The sequence below is a fragment of the Oncorhynchus masou genome, chromosome 28 (assembly GCF_036934945.1).
Source record: "Oncorhynchus masou masou isolate Uvic2021 chromosome 28, UVic_Omas_1.1, whole genome shotgun sequence".
NCBI lineage: Eukaryota > Metazoa > Chordata > Actinopteri > Salmoniformes > Salmonidae > Oncorhynchus > Oncorhynchus masou.
The window spans coordinates 16,101,609-16,124,488 of NC_088239.1; the positions used below are offsets into that span (position 1 = coordinate 16,101,609).

A 22,880-nucleotide genomic window follows, 5' to 3' on the forward strand; every position below is an offset into this window, starting at 1 on the left:
ATGGTTCAAAAATAAACATATCCAGGTGTTAGAATGGCCAAGTCAAAGTCCAGACCTGAATCCAATCGAGAATCTGTGGAAAGAACTGAAAACTGCTGTTCACAAATGCTCTCCATCCAACCTCACTGAGCTCGAGCTGTTTTGCAAGGAGGAATGGGAAACAATTTCAGTCTCTCGATGTGCAAAACTGATAGAGACATACCCCAAGCGACTTACAGCTGTAATCGCAGCAAAAGGTGGCGCTACAAAGTATTAACTTAAGGGGCCTGAATAATTTTGCACGCCCAATTTTTTAGTTTTTGATTTGTTAAAGTTTGAAATATCCAATAAATGTCGTTCCACTTCATGATTGTGTCCCACTTGTTGATTCTTCACACAAAAATACAGTTTTATATCTTTATGTTTGAAGCCTGAAATGTGGCAAAAGGTCGCAAAGTTCAAGGGGGCCGAATACTGTCGCAAGGCACTGTATTTAGCAGGCTAAACCCCAAGGACATTCAGATTTTTTTGTTTGTTTGAGGTAACTCTCTTTTCAATGGGTTTTCGTTGGGAATCCAGATTTCTAAGGGACCTTCTTGCAGTTCATCTCGCTTCCACTGGTTGTCAACAGTCTTTAGAAATTGGTTGAGGTTATCGCTTTGTGTAATGAAGAAGTAGGGCCATCTTGAACTAGTGTCACTTGAAGTGTACTGTTAGAGGCGCATGACCAGAAAGCTAGCTACAGTTTGTTTTCTTCCTGTATTGAACACAGATCATCCCGTCTTCAATTTTATCAATTATTTATGTAAAAAAATACCTAAAGTTGTGTTACATAAGTAGTTTGAAATGTTTTGGCAAAGTTTACAGGTAACTTTTGAGATATTTTGTAGTAACGTTGCTCAAGTTGGAACCAGTGTTTTTTCTGGATCAAATGCGCCAAATAAATGGACATTTTGGATATATATCGACGGAATTAATCGAACAAAAGGACCATTTGTGATGTTTATGGGACATATTGGAGTGCTAACAAAAGAAGCTCGTCAAAGGTAAGGCATGAATTATATTTTTATTTCTGCGTTTTGTGTCGCGCCTGCAGGGTTGAAATATGGTTTCTTTCTTTGTTTACAGAGGTGCTATCTTCAGATAATAGCATCATTTGCTTTCGCCGAAAAGCCTTTTTGAAATCTGACATGTTGGCTGGATTCACAACAAGTGTAGCTTTAATTTGTTTTCTTGCATGTGTGATTTAATGAAAGTTTGATATTTATAGTAATCTATTTGAATTTGGCACTCTGCATTTTCCCTGGCTTTTGGGAGGTTAAGATTGTATGCCGTTGAAAGGCCCAGAGTATTACCAACACTAAAGCTTTGGTTTTTAAGCCTTTCTGTAAATGGTTCCCTACCCAGGTGTGATAGCAGTACCACCCAAACACATGTGGAGTACTGCTCCCACATAAATCCAGCAAAATCCAAGCGTTAGCACCTGTTGCTAACTGCAGACACACACCCTTTAGAATAGCCCAGCAGTTGTTATAAAACAAAATAATCTGTAAACAAACAAATCTTTTTTGTGCTCAGTTTTTCCCGGAGATAAAGCATTTACAAAAATGATTACCGAAATATTCTGCTTTTACAAAATGTTATACTGTTTGTAAATTAGCTAAAATTGCTCTTGTTATCTTTTTGAATTGACACGCTAACGTTGGTCAGGGCAGACCGTTTGCCTGGAGGGGGATGGGGGACTGTGGCACAGAGATAAATATATAGGCGTTGTCGGGGGTTGGGATGCTCTGGGTAAGGTGTGTGTGTGTTGACGCTGTTTAGGCAAATCAGAGTACAGGAAGTAGGAAAATGACTTTGCCCCACTTCAACACACACACACAACAACAACTGTTAGGGCATCTGCTCCCAGCATACTTGACTGATGGCAGGGTTAAATACCGACTTCCTCTCTCTGCTCTCTTAGGGTTTTATTGTGGGTGTGTGTGTTAGAATTGGGGGCTTCAGGTTTAATTGATGTGTGATGTGAGAAGCTCCATCCCTTTTGAGTTGGCCAGCCCTACAACATAAGCTTCTGAAGTTATCCTGATAAAGTGGTGTTGTAAAATCTAAACGGTTGGCTGTTGAATCTATCTGCATGAGAGGGATGCACCAGGACAGTAGTCTGCCTGCTCCGTCGTTGGAGCGCGCATCTTTTCACCCTCGTGTATGGAATGAAGAGGTGTGGGCAGGAAGGAATGAGTGTAGGCCGAGTCAATCTGAGAGAATACGAGAGTGTGTTTATGTGTTGGTCTCTAGTGTTAAGGAATGACACTGAATTCTGTGTAGAAGATACTAGGCGATACAAAGATTATTGCATAAAAAAAATAGTTGTTTTCTTTGCCGATTCGTGTTCTTTTTCACCATTCTGTTTAGCATTTTCTCAACACTCCAAAAAGAAGCAATGCTTTGGGGCAAGAAAATCAAAGCACAGGGGTGTATACATCAGCGAGTTGAAACATTCAGAATTTGAGTGGTCTCTATTCATCCTATCTGCGACCTTCATTGTGAATGTTCCACGGTACTGAATTGATCCAGCCCTAGTCTGATGTGATGGAGCTGTCCATGTGGCTGGCAGGGCAGCAGCCATTTTGTTGCCAGAGCATCACATGAAATGGGGCCTGCTGTTGTGAGCCTGTTGCCAAGGAGAGGCATCCTAACCCTACGAAGGGCCTGGCAAATAGACTGATCCAGGGGGTAGTGGATGGGCACTCTGCTTAACTCTTTACAGGACAGTGAGGACACTAAAGGGTAGTGGGGAAGAGCGGGATAGAGAAGGTGCGACGGTAAGGAGAAGTGCCCTTGGTGTGACATTGCACAAGAGCAGGCAGCATCATTTTGATGCTACAGCGCCCCCTGTCCACCCACTGTGGTGATGCAGTGGATTTTTTCAGTTTGGATGAGAAGGGAGCTTTTGAATCATCAACCCCCACTGTCAGTTTGAGTGTCTATCTCTATCTATCTCTCTCTCTCTATCTCTCTCTCTCTATCTCTCTCTCTCTCTATCTCTCTGTCTCTCTGTGTCTCTGGGGATTGGCTGACGCAGTGGTCAGAGCCCAGGGGATGCGGCTGCAGCCTGTCAGGTCCCCAGATGGGTGGCCAGCTCGCTGCCTGCCTGCTATTTCTAAACCAGGCACTGACGGCAGAGTGAAAGCTGAGATCTGTGCTGCCGACCCAACACTGGCTGACCTTTCCTCTCTCATGCTGGCGAATGCGCGCGCACACACACACACACACACACACACAAAGGCGTGCACACTCACGCCACGGACATACAGTTTTACACAGACAAACACACTTATTGACGCGCACTCACATGCTCGCAGTCACACTCACACAAACACACGTATACACAGATATAGCTAGAGTACAAATCCATGCATACACACACTATCAAAGTTACTCGCAAACAAGTTCACCCACACAATTGCACAATAATGTACCCACCTTTATTAAAGCAGATGCGCAGGGACAACTTGTGAAGTATGGGTGCACAGTCGCGCACACACACAAATGTTAGTACACTCAGAGGCCCTATGACTGACTACTGATGTAGGGCTCTGTGGGCTAGGCCAGGTATGTCAGGGATGTACTGATGTAGGGCTCTGTGGGCTAGGCCAGGTATGTCAGGGATGTACTGATGTAGGGCTCTGTGGGCTAGGCCAGGTCTGTCAGGGATGTACTGATGTAGGGCTCTGTGGGCTAGGCCAGGTCTGTCAGGGATGTACTGATGTTGGGCTCTGTGGGCTAGCCCCAGGGATGTGCTGATGTGTTTTCCAGGGTCCTAGTCCTCTTGTCCACACACACACACACACACACACACACACACACACACACACACACACACACACACACACACACACACACACACACACACACACACACACACGTGTCCTTAAATCAACTGATGGCATTTGACCTTTCACCAGAAAGAGTAGAGGGGGGAGGAGTTCTGTATGGTTTAGCCCCCCCATTCATTACTCTTCTCCTCGCTCTGCAGTTATCAGTGACCCCCTCTCAAAGTTTAAACTAATGTAATCAGCTTAAGAAGGACACACTCAAGTCACGTACACCTTTGCCTCTATCCCCCTCCCGCAGCTACATTGTCCCCTCCTTTTCCTCCTACATCCTTCCCCCCTCCCCCATAGATAACTCAACTTCCTGTCTTGATTGTCAGGGATAGTCAGGCCTCCTTCATAATGCCTGTGTGACATTATCTCCTCTCTCTTCTCTTTTTCTAGTATCTTTCCATCTCGCATCTCTATCCATTCGTCTCTTTCTCCCTCCCCCTTTCTCTCTGTACACTCCTCCCGGTCCCTCTCTCTCTCTCCCTCCCTCCCCCTCTTGATCTCTGCCTCCATCTCCCTCCCTCCCTCTCTCCCTCCCTCCCATTCTCTCCGCCATTTGACTCCAGCCCGACAGCTGAATGTTGTGTTGTGAGGAAGAGAAGAGAAGAGAGGAGGAGGAGAAGGGGGGAGAGTGAGATTAGCAGCAGGAACAACAAATGCTTCCAGAGGACTCTCTCAACAGGATTATTTTTGTGTTCCAATCATCCACCACAGTACTAATAAACATACTCTATGTCCAACTGTATTACTATATCTGAATGCCATGAATAGAGAAATAAATAGCTGAACTACCCCTGTAAACGATACTAGAGAAGGCAAATTTGAAAGACACATAATATTACAGGGATGGAGATGACTGCCCTTCATGGTACCCTCGGCCCTTTTCCCTGTCCCGGAGTTAGGTCCTTACATGGACCTGCTGAGCCTGCTGGATAATTGGAGCAACTTAGACTATTACCGCCTTCCCTACCCTCCTCCCAAGTGTATGTGTTTGGTGTGCTTGCGGGCCAGAATATGTGAGCGGAGCTGGATCAGCGAGGAGCGGAGCATGCACAATTTGACTAGTGCTTAACTTCACAAGCTCAGGGCATGCCCGCCCAGCATGCATTTGTAGTCTACTTGTGTGCTGCTATAGCTCCTGTCATGAAGTTCATTAATATCTTCATAAAGAAACTGATAAAACACACATGTGCAAAATAAAGGTTACTTACAAAGATGAGGAGGAGCAAAAGCGGGAGTGCGGTGTCCACAACTATAGAATCATTGTGGAATCTGAAAAGACGCGTATCCTGAAGGCATAATGGTGTACTAGGTTCACATGCTAACAGTAAGGAACGAGGTGGGTAGCTAACTAAGTGTGTCATTGTATTAATAAACTCAAAATCAGATCTCTTAAGGTTCCTTCATTTTGGTTCTATTTTCTATACAATAGGCTATCATTGATTTTGGCCCAATAGGCCTGACCTCTTTCAAGGAGCTTTCTGTTTTGATAAGGTTATTTTGCCTGACAACCTTTAGGCCTACCTATAGATTTAAAAAATAATAACTCTGCAGCCCTACACAGCCTGGCAAGAGTGACCCGAAGGGTGTTCAGCATCCGCAGTGCATGTGCAAGAGGGGAGAGGGTATTCTCTCCTGCTGGCCGGCTCTCCAGACACTATCACATGAGCCTGAAGCCACAGACTCTGACCAAACTTGTTTCTAAAAGTGAATTCAAAGGCATTTTTTATTTAATTCTAACTTAGTTTTACCATATGAACTATTAATAGACTATAATGATTTAATACAACAAAATGTTGTTTAAATGCTGAGCGTTTAATGTCCCTGCCAGCCTAGTATGTCGCACACGCAAGTGCTTCACAACATATTTCTTTGTAGACTATATCCTTGAAATAATAGGCTAGTAATATGGCCTAAATAATTCATTTTTGATCCTTCTCAGGCTACATGTCTGGCTCCTGTACAGTGTTGATATGCTGTTTAATATGACATGTGGCCTATTTGAAATAATGAGCGCTTCTTACAGTCACCTTTTCCTGTTGTTTTAAGAAATACTTTTCATAAAAATTATATGGTTTGGTTTCAATACTTCAAAATCAAATGGTAGGTTCAGATAGTCACAAAAATAGTGTTGCTTAAATGGGGATTCTAATGAATGGATGGAATTCGGAACAGCATTTTTTTTCTTCTGTGAGCGAGAAGCGGGATTTCCGACCGCTCAACCCCGCTCACATACTCTGGCTTGTGCGTGCTGAGATTATTGAGCCCAGCTCCCCAATCTGGCAACCCTCCAAGCTGTCTCTTCAGTACATCTGAAGTTATGGGAATTAAATAAGTGGTGTACATCAATCCAGCATTTGTTTTTAGGATCTTTACTGTAATACACCTTTCAAACCATTCTGGTGGCAGAATTTGTTGTAACTTCTCAAGGGATATGTTTTGTGTTGGACTGTGATGTTATGCCTTTCATAGACTCCTGTTGGCTCATCTATTAGGACTGGGCAGAACATTTTGCCTGCATGTTATGTGGCTTAACAAGTGGATTATTTTGTTGTTCAGTTGCTTAGTAACCTGGGCCTACTGCCGATCAAAAGCCTGTGACTTGCCTTAATCAACCAATGGGATTTTGTTTCACTGAATCTCCGTCTGTATATTTGGTTAATTCTCTGGCTGGGCAAAGAAGTGGAGGTGGTATAGCTCATCTATCACCGATCAGAAACATTTAGAAATGCAATAATGTGGCCTAAATGAAGAGTAGGCCTATTATTTTGCTCGATGGCATATAGGCAACTCCAAAAGCCTGCGGAGGTTGTGAAGTATGAACTCAAGTAAGACCCAAATAATTTGGAAAATAGACTGCTGTTATTTTCAATAGGTGTCATGATGAAGATACGCTCAATGTAAGAACCTACGCCTGCTCCCTAACAAGGCAGAGTGAGGGTAGGAAAGAGATGAAACACGATGACAAGCCACATGGGCTTGCCCTGGGCTCTTTCAAAATGTATATATATTTTATATCACCTCAGTTCCACACGTTGCCACGAAGTTGTGTGGGAAACATATTTGTTGTATTTTTATTACGTTTCATAATATTCTTAGCCTATTATAAAATGTGTGTTGACTGTGATCAGGCTAAGTGTGTCTCGTCTGTATAATGAACATAATAACTATTGATTGCATGTGCATGCCGCAGCCATGTGGGCTGCACAGACCAGTAACAAATTATACTCAAAATATTTGATTAGTCTTAGGTTTCTTAGGACCTGCCTAAACGTGATATCCAATTGGTAGTTAGTCTTGTCCCATCGCTTCAACTCCCATACGGACTCGGGAGAGGCGAAGGTCGAGAGCCGCGCGTCTTCCGAAACACGACCCACCAAGCCGCAGTGCTTCTTGACACACTTCCCGGTTAACCCGGTAGTCTGCAGCACCAATGAGTTGGAGGAAACAACAACTGGTGGCCTGAAGTCAGCGTACATGCACCCCGGATGCCACAAGGAGTCGCTAGAGCACGATGGGACTAGGACATCCCAGCTGGCCAAACCCTCCCCTAACCCGGACGATGCTGGGCCAATTGTGCGCCGTCTCACGGGTCACCCGGTCGCAGCCGGCTGCAACACAGTCTGGGATCGAACCCAGATCTGTTGTGACGCCTCTAGCACTGCGATGCAGTGACTGAGACCGCTGCGCCAGTCGGGAGCCCATTGATTTATTTTTTATGGTATATTCTCAATGGATTTATTAAAATGGATGCCCACCCACATCTTCACATCACTACTGCCACTCGTCCCCAGCATGCCGACACGCGCACGGGCCAAAAGGCATGTTCAGGCAAGAATGTGGTAAAATTGAGTCTGTAAAGGGGTCATATAAAAAAAAAATATATATATATAACGACCATAGTCAATGACCATAGTTGTAGCCCGAGTGCCTGTCTTTTTCTGCTGTCCTGCCAACTCTTAATGGAATTGTCATGCCAAATAGCTTGCCAATGGAACCTGGCTATAGGAGTTGGCTTTAAAGCACAAACTGATCTGGGACCTGGCTACTTGTTCTGTTCTGATGTCTTTTCTCCTTCTCTCCTCCCTGCAGACACATGAAGATCCACGACAAAGACCCAGCCGGCGTCATTCCTATTAGCCCCCCCTCGCCCACCAAGAGACGCCGCCCCTCCGCCAAGAGGAGGTCAGCCATGGACGAGGACACAGAGCGAGGGGACGAACTGCCCAACAAAAAGGTAATGCACACATACACACACACACACAGTCCACTCCACCGCATTACATTCCCAGTTAAGTCATTGTTATTGTTACCTGTGTGTGTGTCCAGGTGCTAGAGGAGAGTGTGTTGGAGGAACTGGGATCAGGCCAGGGGGATGATGAGGTGTTGCCGTGCCCGATCTGCTTCAAGACCTTTGGCTGCAAATACGACCTGGAAGTCCACATGGACGCACACCCTGACACCACTCTCAGGTACTAGAGCCTAAAACACACACACACACACACACACACACACACACACACACAGTGGAATTACATTGATGGCATAAACGCAATACAACACTCTGCGTGTAGTTGATGTAAGAGTTAATAAATTGTCACCAAAATATCAAGCAAATCAACAGTTAGAATTAATGGCAGAATGTATGGTGATAAATCCTGTAACAGTAGTGGTTATAAAGCCCCCCCAATGTCAGGGTTCAATGCTAGGGTCACAGGCTGAATGACCTCTGCCCTCTCTCCACCCAGGTCCTAAAGACATGGTTCTCCATCACACTGCTAAAGGCCACCTCTGGGGCATATTACTCATTGGGAAGACATTTGCATTTAAAATTGTTTTAACGCTTTGTTATCATGGATTAACCCATCAAATCACCTTCAGACTAAATGTTTCACTTGACAGAGTTTAACTTCAAAGCACTGTGCTGCAAGGCCAATTTTGACCCCTCTCTTCAGGCCCTGAGGCCTAGAAAGTGGGAAAGTCGTCAGGAAGGCTATCCCGGAAAGGGCGGGAGGGATGGAGTTGGGGGTTTAATGAGTCAGAGGGGAGGCGTCGTGATGCGGTTGGCTGGACAACAGAAGGGGGAGGGGAGCGGTTTTCCATGGACAAATCACGATCTCTAGATCACCATAGCGACTCAATTCCAAACTCAAACCCCAACTTGGGTTGAATGGATAGCCGCGCATAACTCACACATAGGAATGTATTTGTCTGAACTGAAAAGGAGACAGATGCAGCTTTCTGTAGTTGAGTTGGGCAGCAATCTGATTATTGTAGGAAGTGCTGCAAATTTAGCCCTAATCCCAGTTAATCACAAGAGTTGAGAGGGCCAGTTAATAGGATATAGCTGCACTGGCTGGCTTGGGTACCCCAGTGTGGAGGTCCTGTGTGGCTCAGTCGGTAGAGCATGGCGCTTGCAACGCCAAGCGTCGTGGGTTCGATTCCCGCTGGGGCCACCCATATGTAAAAGTAGTGGCCCCAGCCGACTTGTAAGTCGCTTTGGACAAAAGCGTCTGCTAAATGGGATATATTACACGATTTCTAAGAAGCTGAGAAACGACGCATTTGGCATGCAGTAACACACTGGAGAGACACACACACACACACTTTCATTCTATTCTATTGAGCCATTTACTTTTATCTTTGTATTATTATATTTGATTTCTTCTTGTTGCGTTGTCGAGGAGGAACCTGCAAGTAAGCATTTCATTGGACGTTGTATATACCATGTGTATCCCGTACATATGACTAATAAAACTTGAAACACAAGCGTACACAGACTCACAAACGCACACCCTTTAGTTGCAGCAGAATTCTCTGGGCTTGAGCCAACCTCTGTGAGATTAGACGGCTCTCGCAGACCTGTGTGAGAGACCGAAAACACACAGTCTTTCTCACAGGTATACACAAGCACGCACAGGCATACACAATGAATGTGTACACAGAGTACCCACCACATACCCACAGAGGTGTGAAACCACAGGGAATGGAGGAGGGGGCTGGGTGTGTGGGATGAGGGGTGGCTGGGCAGGTGTGTAGTGCTGGGGGACCATTTTCAATTTGAGAAACGATAGAATGACAAACCAAATAAATACGTTGGCGACAGCAGCCAAGATGTAGGTCTTCTGTCTGGTGGAGGCAGGAATGATGAAGAACTGTAGGTTACAGCAGCCTAGATGTAGGTCTTCTGTCTGGTGGTGGCAGGAATGATGAAGAACTGTAGGTTACAGCAGCCTAGATGTAGGTCTACTGTCTGGTGGAGGCAGGAATGATGAAGAACTGTAGGCTACAGCAGCCTAGATGTAGGTCTTCTCTCTGGTGGTGGCAGGAATGATGAAGAACTGTAGGTTACAGCAGCCTAGATGTAGGTCTTCTCTCTGGTGGTGGCAGGAATGATGAAGAACTGTAGGTTACAGCAGCCTAGATGTAGGTCTACTGTCTGGTGGAGGCAGGAATGATGAAGAACTGTAGGCTACAGCAGCCTAGATGTAGGTCTTCTCTCTGGTGGTGGCAGGAATGATTAAGAACTGTAGGCTACATGTGTGCACTACGACGGCCCGCTGGAGGCTTGACAACTTTGGCCAATCAGAATGTTGAAAATAAAATCTAAATTCACCAACCCCCTCTTGCGCAGTGGAACCCCGAACGATATGTGAACACTTGGTTATGGCGACACCGTTCTGCGAAGGACACCCAAACCAGAGTGGCCACTGCAAAGCCTGACCCCCTCTGATTGCCTCTCTCATCTTTTTAAGTGGGAGAACTTGCACAATTGGTGGCTGACTAAATACTTTTTTCCCCCCACTGTGCATGCATGCATGCATGCATACATACATACATACATACATACATACATACATACATACATACATACATACATACATACATACATACATACATACATACATACATACATACACACACACACACACACACACACACACACACACACACACACACATACATACATACATACATACATACATACATACATACATACATACATACATACATACATACATACACACCCCTCCGTGCGCTGCTCCTAATCTGCAGCTTTTTTTGCAACGAGAATGTGCAAGGAGGCATTTTGTCAACATCTACTTAGGCATAAATAATTTCAGTTTTTCCGGATCACAAGTATCAACTGTGAATTTACGGATACGAGTACGAATATTATTATGGCCATGTCAGGACACCCCTAAATCCCAACCCTGTTCCTGGAGAGCTACCATCCTGTAGGTTTTCATTCTAATGATTAGCTGGTGTGTGTGTGTCTCCATGCGCACGCCTTGATAAAGCTGTGTGTAATCCCCCTCGGGCACCTCGTCACAAGGTGGCCGATAAGAGGGCTGGCCCTAGGAGACACTGAGCAGCTGTCCCTCTCAGCGCCTAACGAGGTCCACTCCATCACTGCCACAGGACGTGCTGAGAGTTATCCACACACATGATTTAATTTACACATGATTTGATTTAAGTGTGTTCTTACACCCAACTACAACACAGCACTACAACATAGTAAAAAAAAAATGCTGTATTATATAGCATCATATTTCTGTGTCTTGTCTCTAGGTGTGACCTGTGCTGCCTCTCCTTTCGGACCCACCGCGGCCTGCTGCGGCACAACGCCGGCATCCACAAGAAGATGCCCACGGACCCCGGCGGACGGCCCTTCATCCAGAACAACCCCTCCATCCCCTCTGGCTTCAACGACCTGGCCTTTATCGACTTCTCCTGCCGCAAGTTTTCTCACATCGCCCAGGTAAGAGGAGAAGTTATGGACAGAATAATGTTGCTGGTGCTCCCAATGCTACTGATACTACTAATTAATATGATTATGAAACTGATACTACTAATTAATATGATTATGAAACTGATACTACTAATTAATATGATTATGAAACTGATACTACTAATTAATATGATTATGAAACTGATACTACTAATTAATATGATTATGAAACTGATACTACTAATTAATATGATTATGAAACTGATACTACTAATTAATATGATTATGAAACTGATACAACTAATTAATATGATTATGAAACTGATACTACTAATTAATATGATTATGAAACTGATACTACTAATTAATATGATTATGAAACTGATACTACTAATTAATATGATTATGAAACTGATACTACTAATTAATATGATTATGAAACTGATACTACTAATTAATATGATTATGAAACTGATACTACTAATTAATATGATTATGAAACTGATACTACTAATTAATATGATTATGAAACTGATACGACTAGTATGTTGGTCATCTCTCACACAAGCAGTTATGTAAAGTACTTAAGTAAAAAAATAATTTGAAGTATTAGTTTACTATTCATATTTGACAACTTTTACTCCATGCATAATAATGTACTTTTTACTCCATGCATTTTTCCTGACACTCAATAGTACTCATTACATTTTGAATGCTTATTAGCAGGACAGGAAAATTGTCTAATTCACACATTTATCAAGAGAACATCCCTGGTCGTCCCTACTGTCTCTGATCTGTCAGACTCACTAAACACATGCTTTGTTTGTTAATTGTCTGAATGTTGTGCCCCTAGCTATCCGTAAAAAAAGAAAATTGCCTGGTTTGCTTAACAAAAGGAATTTGAAATGATTTATACTTTAACTTTTTATACTTAAGTACATTTAAAACCAAATACTTTTAGACTTTTACTCAAGTAATATTGTACTGGGTGACTTTCAATTTCACTTTTATTTGAGTCATTTTCTTTTAAGGTTTCTTTACTTTTACTCAAATACTCAAGTATGACAATTTTCCTCCACTGCACACAGGGCCTCAGTCTGCTCTTCCACACTCTAACCTCATCTGTCTGTCTGTCTCTCCAACAGGTCTGGTGTGAAACCAATCTCCGCCGGTCCACCAGCAAGTTCCACCGTTTTGTGTGCGAGGCCTGCGACAAGGCCTTCCCCCTACACTCGGCCCTAGACCTGCACAAGACCACCATTCATCAGCAGCAGCAGCCGTCGCCCGTAGGGGGCGGCCAAGAGATCCCTGCGGTCCAGGAGAAGCAGATAACCCCGCCCCCTCAGCAGGCCAGCTTCCTGGAATCCCTGGGTCTGCAGCACATTTCCCAGGTCAAGCCTCAGCCTTCTGAGGATGAGGTCCGTCAAGCCCAGCTGGACAGTATCCGGGTCATCCAGGTGGAGCCTCCGGACTCCACCCTGCCCCAAGAGGCGGCTTCCACAGCTTCTGGATTTCTGGGCGGCCTGGGCTTAATGGCTGCTTCGTCTCTGCAGGGCCTGTCCCAGAGGGAGGCCCTCAGCCTGTTTTCCCTGCAGCCCTTCCCCACGGGCTTCCTCTTCCAGCCAGACAGTAGCACTGCTGTCAAGCCTGTCTGTGGTGAGGCTGGCCTGATTGAGCTGGCTGACATCCAGCAGATCCTGAAGGTGGCCTTGGCCGCCCCCGGTCAGTTGGGCCTCCTGCCGACACTGGCCAAGGCCCCGCACCAGGGAGTGTCCGGCCAGGCCCAGGCGGCCAGCTGCAAGCCCATGCCCCCGCTGAAGCCAAAGCCTATGGTGGCACCGCGCTCCAGCCCGGCTGCCTCCACGCCACCGCCGCTCCAGAGCACCCAGCAGGCTTCCCTGGGCTGCATCAGCCCCAGCCTGCCCCCGCCACCCAGCCAGCTGCTCAATATGCCCCAAGAGTCTTCATCATCATCATCATCATCCTCCTCCTCTTCCTCGGGCAGCCAGGCCTCCCTGGAGAAGATGCAGATGGAGGCGGACTGCATGGGCGATGCCCACATGCCCAACGACTTGACGGAGCTGCAGATCAAACAAGAGGAGGGCCAGGCGGCCGGGGGAAAGAAGGGGTCAGGAGGGGCCAACCGCGGGGGTGCTAAGGCATCCTACCCCTGCCGTTTCTGTGACCAGGTGTTTGCCTTCTCCGGGGTGCTGCAGGCGCACATGCGCTTCCACCTGGGCATACTACCGCACCAGTGCAACATCTGTGACTACGTCGCACCCGACAAGGCCACGCTCATCCGCCACCTGCGCACGCACAGCGGCGAGCGCCCCTATGTGTGCCGCGTCTGCCACTACCCTTTCACCGTCAAGGCCAACTGCGAGCGCCACCTGCGCAAGAAGCACATGAAGAACACACGGAAAGAGATTGAGAAGAACATCAAGTACATCTCGTCAACCACCACCCAGGATCCTTTGGAGCTGGTTGCTGCCGGCGACACCGCCTGCCGCTTCTGCGGTGAGGATCTAAAGAGCTACCGGGCTCTCCAGATCCACCTGCGCACCCACAATGGCTGCCAGCGCAAGCCCTTTGAGTGCCGGCGGTGTGGGGCGGCTTTCCTGGCCAAGAGGAACTGCATCCACCACATGCTCAAGCAGCACCCAGAGGTGCAGGAGCGGGAGATCGAGGAGCACATCGCCACCCTTCTCCCCGCCATCACAGCCTCCACCTCCAGGGCCAGTCCCAGCAACCCTCTGGCTCTCAACGGCCTCACGTCCAACCCCACTGCCACCCTTCAGCCGGTCAAGGTGGAGGATCTCAGCATCTACTCCTCCTCTGGTGACCTGGATCAGCCCTTGGACTTCTCCAACAAGAGCCGCGGGACAAGCAGCACTGCGGGGAGCCTGACCGGGTCTCCTGGGATCAAACTGGAGACGGTCAGCCCAGCAGCTTACGACTGCTCCATGGAACCTATTGACCTGTCCATCCCCAAGAACCCCAGAAAGAGGCTGAAGACAGACACCACCGCTGTTGCCCCGGTGAGCGTGGAGCGCAGAGAGATCAAAAAGGAGCTGCCCTTCCCCAGCGTACTGGACCACCTCCCCTCAGCCCTTCAGCTGGACAAGAGCACTGAGGAGAAGCTGACGACCCCCCAGTCTGGCTCTTACCAGCTCCCCCCAGTGACCCCCTCCCCGTTCCCCATTGGCACCACCACAGGCCGGGCGCTCCGTCTCAAGCCCCTACTGCCCAAACCAGCCTCTACCTCCTCATCCTGCTCTCTGAAAGAGCTTCCCCCTTTGGCTTCCATCGCCCAGATCATCTCCTCTGTCTCGGGGGCTCCAGACCTACTCAAGAGGGAGCCAGATAACAAGGCTCCTGCCGCCCTCAACGGCCTCCAGACAGAACCGGACCATCCAGCTGGGGGTGACAACAGCTCAGAAACATCGATGGAAGAGCTCCCCCTAGAGGGCTTGTCCAGAAAGCGCACTAGAAAGAAGCCAGTGAGCCAGGCCAAGACTATGGCACCTGCCTGTGTGTCCACGCTCGAGCAGAACACAGGCAGCGGCTTGGACCTGGAATCCAGTGGTGAGTTCGCCAGCGTGGAGAAGATGCTTGCCACCACCGACGCTAACAAGTTTAGCACCTACCTGCAGACGGGGGCGGCGGAGCTGGGAAGGCGGAACGAGGGGAGACAGAGCCCGGGAGAGGAGAAGGAAGAGAAAGAGTCACCACCTCAGTCTGTGCCGCCCCAGTCCAAAGGAGGGAAGAAGAATGCCTACTCCAACTCAGTGCAGAAGATGACCTGTCCCTTCTGCCCCCGGGTCTTCCCCTGGGCCAGCTCCCTGCAGAGACACATGCTCACACACACTGGTGAGCCATCGGGAAACACACACGCGCACACACACATACACACACAGCTGGCTGAGACAGATTGGATAACTCCCCAAATACCCAACACACAGCTGTCATAATAAGTCATGTTGAAATACTGCGTAAATAGACAAGTCACAACGATGCAATGATACCTGGAAGATACTGTTCAGTAATGTAGAAAAACGTTATACAAGATAACTCATTAATTTCTTGGAATTGTACTATTAATTTGACAGGTTTTCTAAAGGGTCTCACTGCGTGCATTTTGCATATTTAAAACTTCCTGTGGGTCCACAACATGTCCCTAATACTTCTTATGTGACGTTCAGTCTTCTCTAATGTGCTGTCGGCTACAGGTCAGAAGCCCTTCCCCTGTCCCAAATGTGACGCCTTCTTCTCCACCAAGTCCAACTGTGAGCGCCACCTGCTGCGCAAGCACGGCGTGACCAACCGCTCTCTGCGCCGCAACGGCCAAGTATCCAAGAACGGCGATGAGGGTTCACACGACAGCGCAGGTAAGAAACTGTATTGTACTGTATTATAGTATACGGTATTGTAGTATACTGTATTGTAGTGTACGCTATTGTAATATTGTAGTGTACGGTATTGTAATATTCGGTATTGTACTGTATTGTAGTATGCGGTATTGTAGTATACGGTATTGTAATATACGGAATTGTACTCTATTGTAGTATGCGGTATTGTAGTATACGGTATTGTATTGTAATATATGGTATTATAATATGCGGTATTGTAATATACGGAATTGTACTGTATTGTAGTATACGGTATTGTACTATACAATACAGTATTATATTGTACGGTATTGTACTGTACGGTATTGTAGTATACGGTATTGTAGTATACAGTATTGTACTGCAATGTACTGTAGTACTGTACTATATTGCTATTCTGTAATAATCTATTTGTAATTTGCCGGTTCATTTTGTGTGTTTTTTTTTCTAGAGAGTTCCGAGAATGAGCAGACTGCAGGAGAGGTTTTGGATCTGAGCAGCATGGACCCTGATCAGAAAGGTGACGCATACGAGTCGCCAAACGCAGACCAAACACCAGACATTGCTGAGCAGCTGCTAGTGGAGATGGAACCGCAACCTAGCAACAACAAAACCAACAATAATTATGAAAATGAAGACTATGACGACAATGATTCACAGAGCAACAAGAGCTTGGACCTCAACTTCGCCAGCAAGCTCATCGACTTCAAGTTCTCGTCGGATGGCGAGCAGCCTCCGACCTCCCTGGGTGGAGAAAGGGTGGTGGTGGCCGAGCCGGAGAGGGTGGTGGACGTCCAGCAGCAGGACCAAGAGTCCTCCAAGTACACCTGCAAGAACTGCAAGAAGAACTTCCGCTACGCCGCCACCCTGGCTCGCCATGAGAAGGCTCACCTTTGTGAGAGTGCATCCCCCGAAGAGGTTTGTGGAACGGAGGGCACAGAGCTCCCCAATGCTACTACAGCCACCACCGAGGAGGAGGATCAGGAGGAGGAGGGAGAGAAGGAGGCTCCGGAAAGCGAGGGAGCAGGAAGTGTGATGGACAGCGGCTCGGAGGAGGAGGAGAAAGAGAAGGAGGAGAGGAGCGATGAGGAGGGGGGCTTGGCAGAACCAAAGAACGGAGAAGGAGAGGTGGGAAGAGGGTCGGGAAGCAAAGCAGACAAGAGGAAGAAGATTTGTAACGTGTGCAGCAAACGCTTCTGGTCACTGCAGGATCTGACGAGACACATGCGCTCGCACACAGGTACGAGTTAATTCTATTGTTGTAGCTTTACTTTCTTTAAAGATATTCATACCTGGCCCTGCTCTTGTGTATGTGTGACTATTGATCTACCTGTTTATATTTTTATTAAGGCGAGAGACCCTACAAGTGCCAGACGTGTGAGCGCACCTTCACCCTGAAGCACAGCCTGGTGAGGCACCAGCGGATCCACCTGAAGCCGCGGGGCAGCGATGGAGCTGATGCCAACGGGGCAGAGGCCCCGGCCGGAGACTCGGCTAGCGAGGAGGGAGAGTGCACCCCAACCAGCACATGTCCTCCTTCAGAGAACGAGAGCGAGGGCACTGGAGTGGCCAGGGAGGGAGCTGAGAAAGAGGCCCCTCTACCAGGCTCCACATCCCCAGACCAGTCCCTGTGCACCACTGAACCAGCCCAGTCTGAGTCAGCTACGGAGGCCGTGGCTGAGCTGCTCATTAAGCCAGCCTCGGAACCAGGCTCGGAACCTGTTCTGGACCCATCTGTAGAACAGGCCTCGGACAACGTCTCTGAAATAGCTGTAGAACTAGCTGCTGTAGAATCAGCCTCAATAACAGCTAGTAATACAGCCACTGAACCAGCAACAGAAACCCCCAAAGAATCCTCCACAGAGTCCCCCACCCCACAGCCCTCTGATGTAACCCCAGAGAAAGACCCAGAGGGCCCATCGGAAGGCTTCATCCAAGGCCTACTGGAGATCCACACCAAGCCTCCCCGGGAGTTCATCCTACCTGCCGGCGAGGCTCCCTTGGTGGGCGTGGAGTGAGGGAGCCCCAGTCTCTGGTTCTCTTTACGCAGTGGACCACTGTATGTGCCACAGTACCATAAGATAGAAGTACCCCCCCCCAATAATGCAAGACGATGAAATCAAGAAGAAACACCTTGTTTCTAAGTGCCTTACTACTTCTATTTTTTATTTTCTTTGCTATATCTTTATCTACATTTATCTACGGAGGATCTAATTTTATAGCTTTTTATGATGATTACATAATTGTTTTTGGAGTCTATATAGAGATGACCTTTGAATAAGCAATAAATGAAATCTCATTTACCATGACCGATTTATGACATGATCAAGTGTGTGACAGACGTAAAATAACCGTTATTGTGTATTTAAACCACAGTCGTACCTTAAAAACAATGCAGACTGAGTCAGTTCACAGCAGTGGAGATAGTCACTCATGTAACTGGAAACACCGCTAAAGCAGACAACTGTCAGGCTGTCATAAAGGTGTCCTGAAAAAAGACTGCCGTTGTTCTCTCTCCTTCGTCTTGATTTACTCCCTCATCCCTGATTACCAACGTCTACAGTCTCTCTTTTTGTTTTCAGAATACATGAATGAACTGTGACGTGATTTGGTGTGAGGGGACAGGTGACTCAAAGAAAACAGACTTGACAATGGATAACCTGGCGCAACCGAGAACTCTGCTTTTGTCTTTGGTTTTTAACATGCCCTCTTCCCTTTTCAGAAGTAATATGGGCAATATTTGCCTGAACAGTGTTTTTTCAGAATCATTCTCATTTAATTCCATGTGCATTGATTATGTTGCATTTGGAGTATTCTGTGTGTTATTTGATCAGGTGTCGGTGCGGGGATATAAGGTTTTTGCGTACATTGAGCTTTTCCTGAACAAAAGGGCTTGATATGTGTATCTCCCCCATCTCTCACCGTCACCCTCTAGCGTTCCTAGAAACCTCTCTCGGAGGTCCCATGTTGTCTGTACTACCACCAGTGTGTCGAGCTTGTGTCCACTTTCCCCTCTTCCCTAGTGGCAACTCATTTTCTTGCCGCTAATTTGACGTCTTCCAAAAGGACTGTCACTGTGTTCTTAAAGCCTTACCTGTGGTTCTGCTGGGTTATTTTATATGCAGAACTCACCTCGTGCTCTAGGTGGAACACTACTCAGTTTTGTCTACTTTAACTTTAGTCGCCCTGCTGCCTCCCGTTTGGGCAATACCCCCCCTTCCACCACCCACCTCATCCCCCCTTCCACCACCCACCTCATTCCCCCCTTCCACCATCCCCCTCTTCCACCAACCCCCTTTCACCACCCACCTCACCCCCCCTTTCACCACCCACCTCACCCCCCTTCCACCGCCCCCTAGCCCAAGAGTATATTTCCGAGGTGGGACTCAAATGTCAATCATGTCACCTTGCAGGGCTGAATTTTGTAGAAATGTATTTCCTTTTTTTCCTTCTAATTTTCTATAAAGAAACCTCAGAAGCAAACATATGAAACCTCATGGCGCACATATGAACTGTAAGACGCAGGCAGCATCGGAGGCTGACGGACAGCCACAGAGCAGAGAGCACTGGACTAGTCAGGCGCCGCCGGACAACTACCCATCTGGCACTAACATACAAACAAACCTGCTACTACTACTACGACAATAAACGGCTAAGCAATCAGAGAGAGAGAATGAACCGAAGTGAATTTCTGAGCTGTGTTTGGAACTTCAACGTAACACAGAGTATTAAGTGGGGGGGTGTTGACAGGTGGAGAAGCTGCTACTCCATGCAGAAGACTGTCCTTTAGTGGCTGTACCCCGGTATCTCCCCCATCGCAACCCTGCTCTCAGGCACTGGGAAAGTATTGGCAGACTAGAATGCAAAATGCAATCCTGTCCTCAAAAAACACTGTCAAGGGACTCTGCTTCTCTCATTTGTCCCTGTGTGGGTGTGTGATTATGAGTCCCATAAGAATGCACATGGACTGTTTTTATTGTATTTATTTGGAAACCCAGTGAGGGGTGAAGAGATGTGACTTGAGGAGAAGCCATTTATGATTACGACATTGATGCTGCAGAGAGTAATGGATTCAAATCCACAAAATGGTCGCCCAGCATCGGCCTGGAACTTCGATTATCACTATTGATTCTAAAGCTTTATGTACACCATTGTACGTGTTTTATAGACTATGTGGATCTATTTTCTTTTCTTTTTTAGTTTGGCAAAGATTTTTTTTTTTTTCAGATATATAAATATGTATAAAACTGTGAAATTAATTGTGTATAATGGGTGAGTTTTAGGTTAGTTTTGCATGTAAACCTTTTGTTCAATTAAGGATTTTCTTTTTTTCTCTCGCTCTCAGGGTCTTTATAAAATGCATATTCAATACTTCATTTTCCTGAGTTGCAAGAAGTTCTTCCAAGTCATGATTTTATTTGTAATTGCTTAACTGTCAATCACTACATTTAGCACTTGATTGTGAACTCAAATCAGGAGAACAGAGAAAATGTGCGCAAAAAGTGTGCTCAAATCCTCGTGGTTGAAAGCAGTCAAGACTATTTTCATCAGCATTCTTTTTGAACGGTATACACATAAACAAGGTGTTTTTCTTTTGTCTCCTTTTCCTTCTTAATTTTTATCCCTCACTTCAAATTTCTGTCACCCTTGACCATATTATCCTCTCGTTCTGAAGAGGAAATCAAGTCGCGACTCTGTTAAAAAAAATAAGAAAAAAAAAAAGAAAGTGGCTGTCTGTCACTGTCTGACGTTCTGACCCGTTGTGAAAGGGAACTTTGCGTCGCTGCTACGGCCACACCAGAACTGACCAGATAAAAGGACCTGGATCAGAACCTTCAATGTTAGCTACACTGCTCCCTCCCTTCTGGTATTACGGCGCTTCAGAATCAGAAATGTAAGCTGTTCTGTATTGAAAAAATGAAAGCAATAAAGATATATTAAGGAAAGGTGTGAATCAAACTGGCCTGGTGGTGTTTTTTTGTCGAGGCCAAACTGACCGATCACTGGTACGTGTTTCACACTGTGGCCCAGTACACGCTCTGCTTGCACAACACATCTGACAACAGTTGTAATACCACAGTTTTGTCCTTAAACAATTACACAGCTGTTTTGGAGACACCTCACAATGATTTATGTATCACAAAAATATTGGTTGTGTCACAACTATGGTGTCAAGTATGTGTACAACCTGATTACTTGGCGTCAAGGTTCAAACTGAGTCAGGCCGAGGTACTATGTGTTGGGCTGGCCTGCTTACACATCCACCATAGTTGCTTGAACAGTGTTGGAAAGCAAGTGAACAATGTGAAAATAAAATATCCAAGCCAGCCAGCATATTACAGTCAAGTTAGCCCTATCCTATACTGTGAATCAAGCGTGTGTGTCTTGTAATCATGAATCCCTGAATGTACGACGCAAAGTGACCATACCCAGTCAGCATATTCACCCAAGCCCAACTTGTTCCCAAAAATCTATTACTCTGTCTAGGGTCGTTCCACAAAATGAGTCCCTTTTTGGGTAGTGTAACTTTTTTGGGTAGGTCAACAATTATTTTTTTCACCTAATTTTAACTTTCATTCATGACCAGCATATGTTCAACTTAATAAAATACATGTTTTCCCATCTCAATAGGCAAAATTAAAGAAATTATATTAAGTGCCTATTAATTAAGGTAACAGGGTTGACGCTTTTAATCTTAAATCAGTCATGTGTGGAACACGTAGGGGCAAATTAATGCAAGCTTAACAATCAATTTTTTTGTGAAAACATTTCTTGGGTAACAGGGTTGACGTGATATGCTTGACCCCCTCACACCACGCACACCAACTCAATCATGAAGTTTGCAGATGACACAACAGTAGTAGGACTGATTACCAACAATGACGAGACAGCCTACAGGGAGGAGGTAAGGGCCCTGAAAGAGTGGTGCCAGGAAAATAACCTCTTAATCAATGTCAACAAAACAAAGGAGCTGATTGTGGACCGCAGTGAAGAAGGTGGAAAGCTTCCCAAGTTCCTCATCTTACACACATCACTGACGGTCTGAAATGGTCCACACACAAAGACAACAGTGCCTTTTTAACCTCAGGCGGCTGAAGAAATTTGGCTTGGCCCCTAAAACCCTCACAAGCTTTTACAGATGCACAATTGAGAACATCGGACTGTATCACAACTGCACCGCCCGCAACCGCAGAGCTCTCCAGAGGATGGTGCAGTACCTGCCCTCCAGGACACCTACAGCACAGGAAGGCAAAAAGAACATCAACCACCAGAGCCATGGCCTGTTCACCCCGCTATCATCCAGAAGGCGAGGTCAGTACAGGTGCATCAAAGCGGGGACCGAGAGACTGAAAAACAGCTTCTATCTTAAGGCCATCAGACTGTTAAACAGCCATCACTAGCTGGCTTCCACACGGTTACGCAACCCTGCACCTTAGAAGCTGCTGCCCTATATACATAGACTTGGAATCACCAGTCACTTTAATAATGTTTACATACTGCTTTACTCATCTCATATTAATATACTATATTCTATTTTACTGTATTTGAGTCAATGCCACTCCATTGCTTGATCTAATATTTATATACTTCTTATAACAATTATTTTACTTTTAGTGTGTGTATTTTTTGTGTGTATTGTTGTGAATCGTTTGTTAGATACTGCTGCACTGTTGGAGATAGAAACACAAGCATTTCACTACACACGCAATGCCAGAGCATTGTGGTTTGTTTGAATCCAGGCCCCTATGCAGTTACTCTAGTGTATAATTAGTAATCAATTACTTAATTGATCAAATTGGTCACACACATGGTTAGCAGATGTTATTGCGAGTGTAGTGAAATGCTCTTCTAGATCCAACAGTGCAGCAGTATCTAACAGGTCATATCTAACAC

General features: G+C 46.2%; 1 protein-coding gene across 5 annotated transcripts in view; it reads left to right on the forward strand.

Annotated features, from left to right (window-relative positions):
• LOC135517260 (ras-responsive element-binding protein 1-like) overlaps positions 1 to 20,362 on the forward strand; it is a 78,392-nt gene extending 58,030 nt beyond the window's left edge. For 4 of the 5 annotated variants that reach the window (XM_064941396.1, XM_064941397.1, XM_064941392.1 and 1 more), the window contains 7 exons: positions 7,959 to 8,103; positions 8,196 to 8,338; positions 11,439 to 11,628; positions 12,744 to 15,468; positions 15,801 to 15,986; positions 16,438 to 17,226; positions 17,337 to 20,362. In XM_064941396.1, the coding sequence (XP_064797468.1) occupies positions 7,959 to 8,103; positions 8,196 to 8,338; positions 11,439 to 11,628; positions 12,744 to 15,468; positions 15,801 to 15,986; positions 16,438 to 17,226; positions 17,337 to 18,004 (4,846 nt within the window). In that variant the 3' untranslated portion in view covers positions 18,005 to 20,362. The remainder of the gene's footprint in view (positions 1 to 7,958; positions 8,104 to 8,195; positions 8,339 to 11,438; positions 11,629 to 12,743; positions 15,469 to 15,800; positions 15,987 to 16,437; positions 17,227 to 17,336) is intronic. The other variant, XM_064941395.1, reaches the window with a different exon arrangement.
• Positions 20,363 to 22,880: the final 2,518 nt, after the last annotated feature.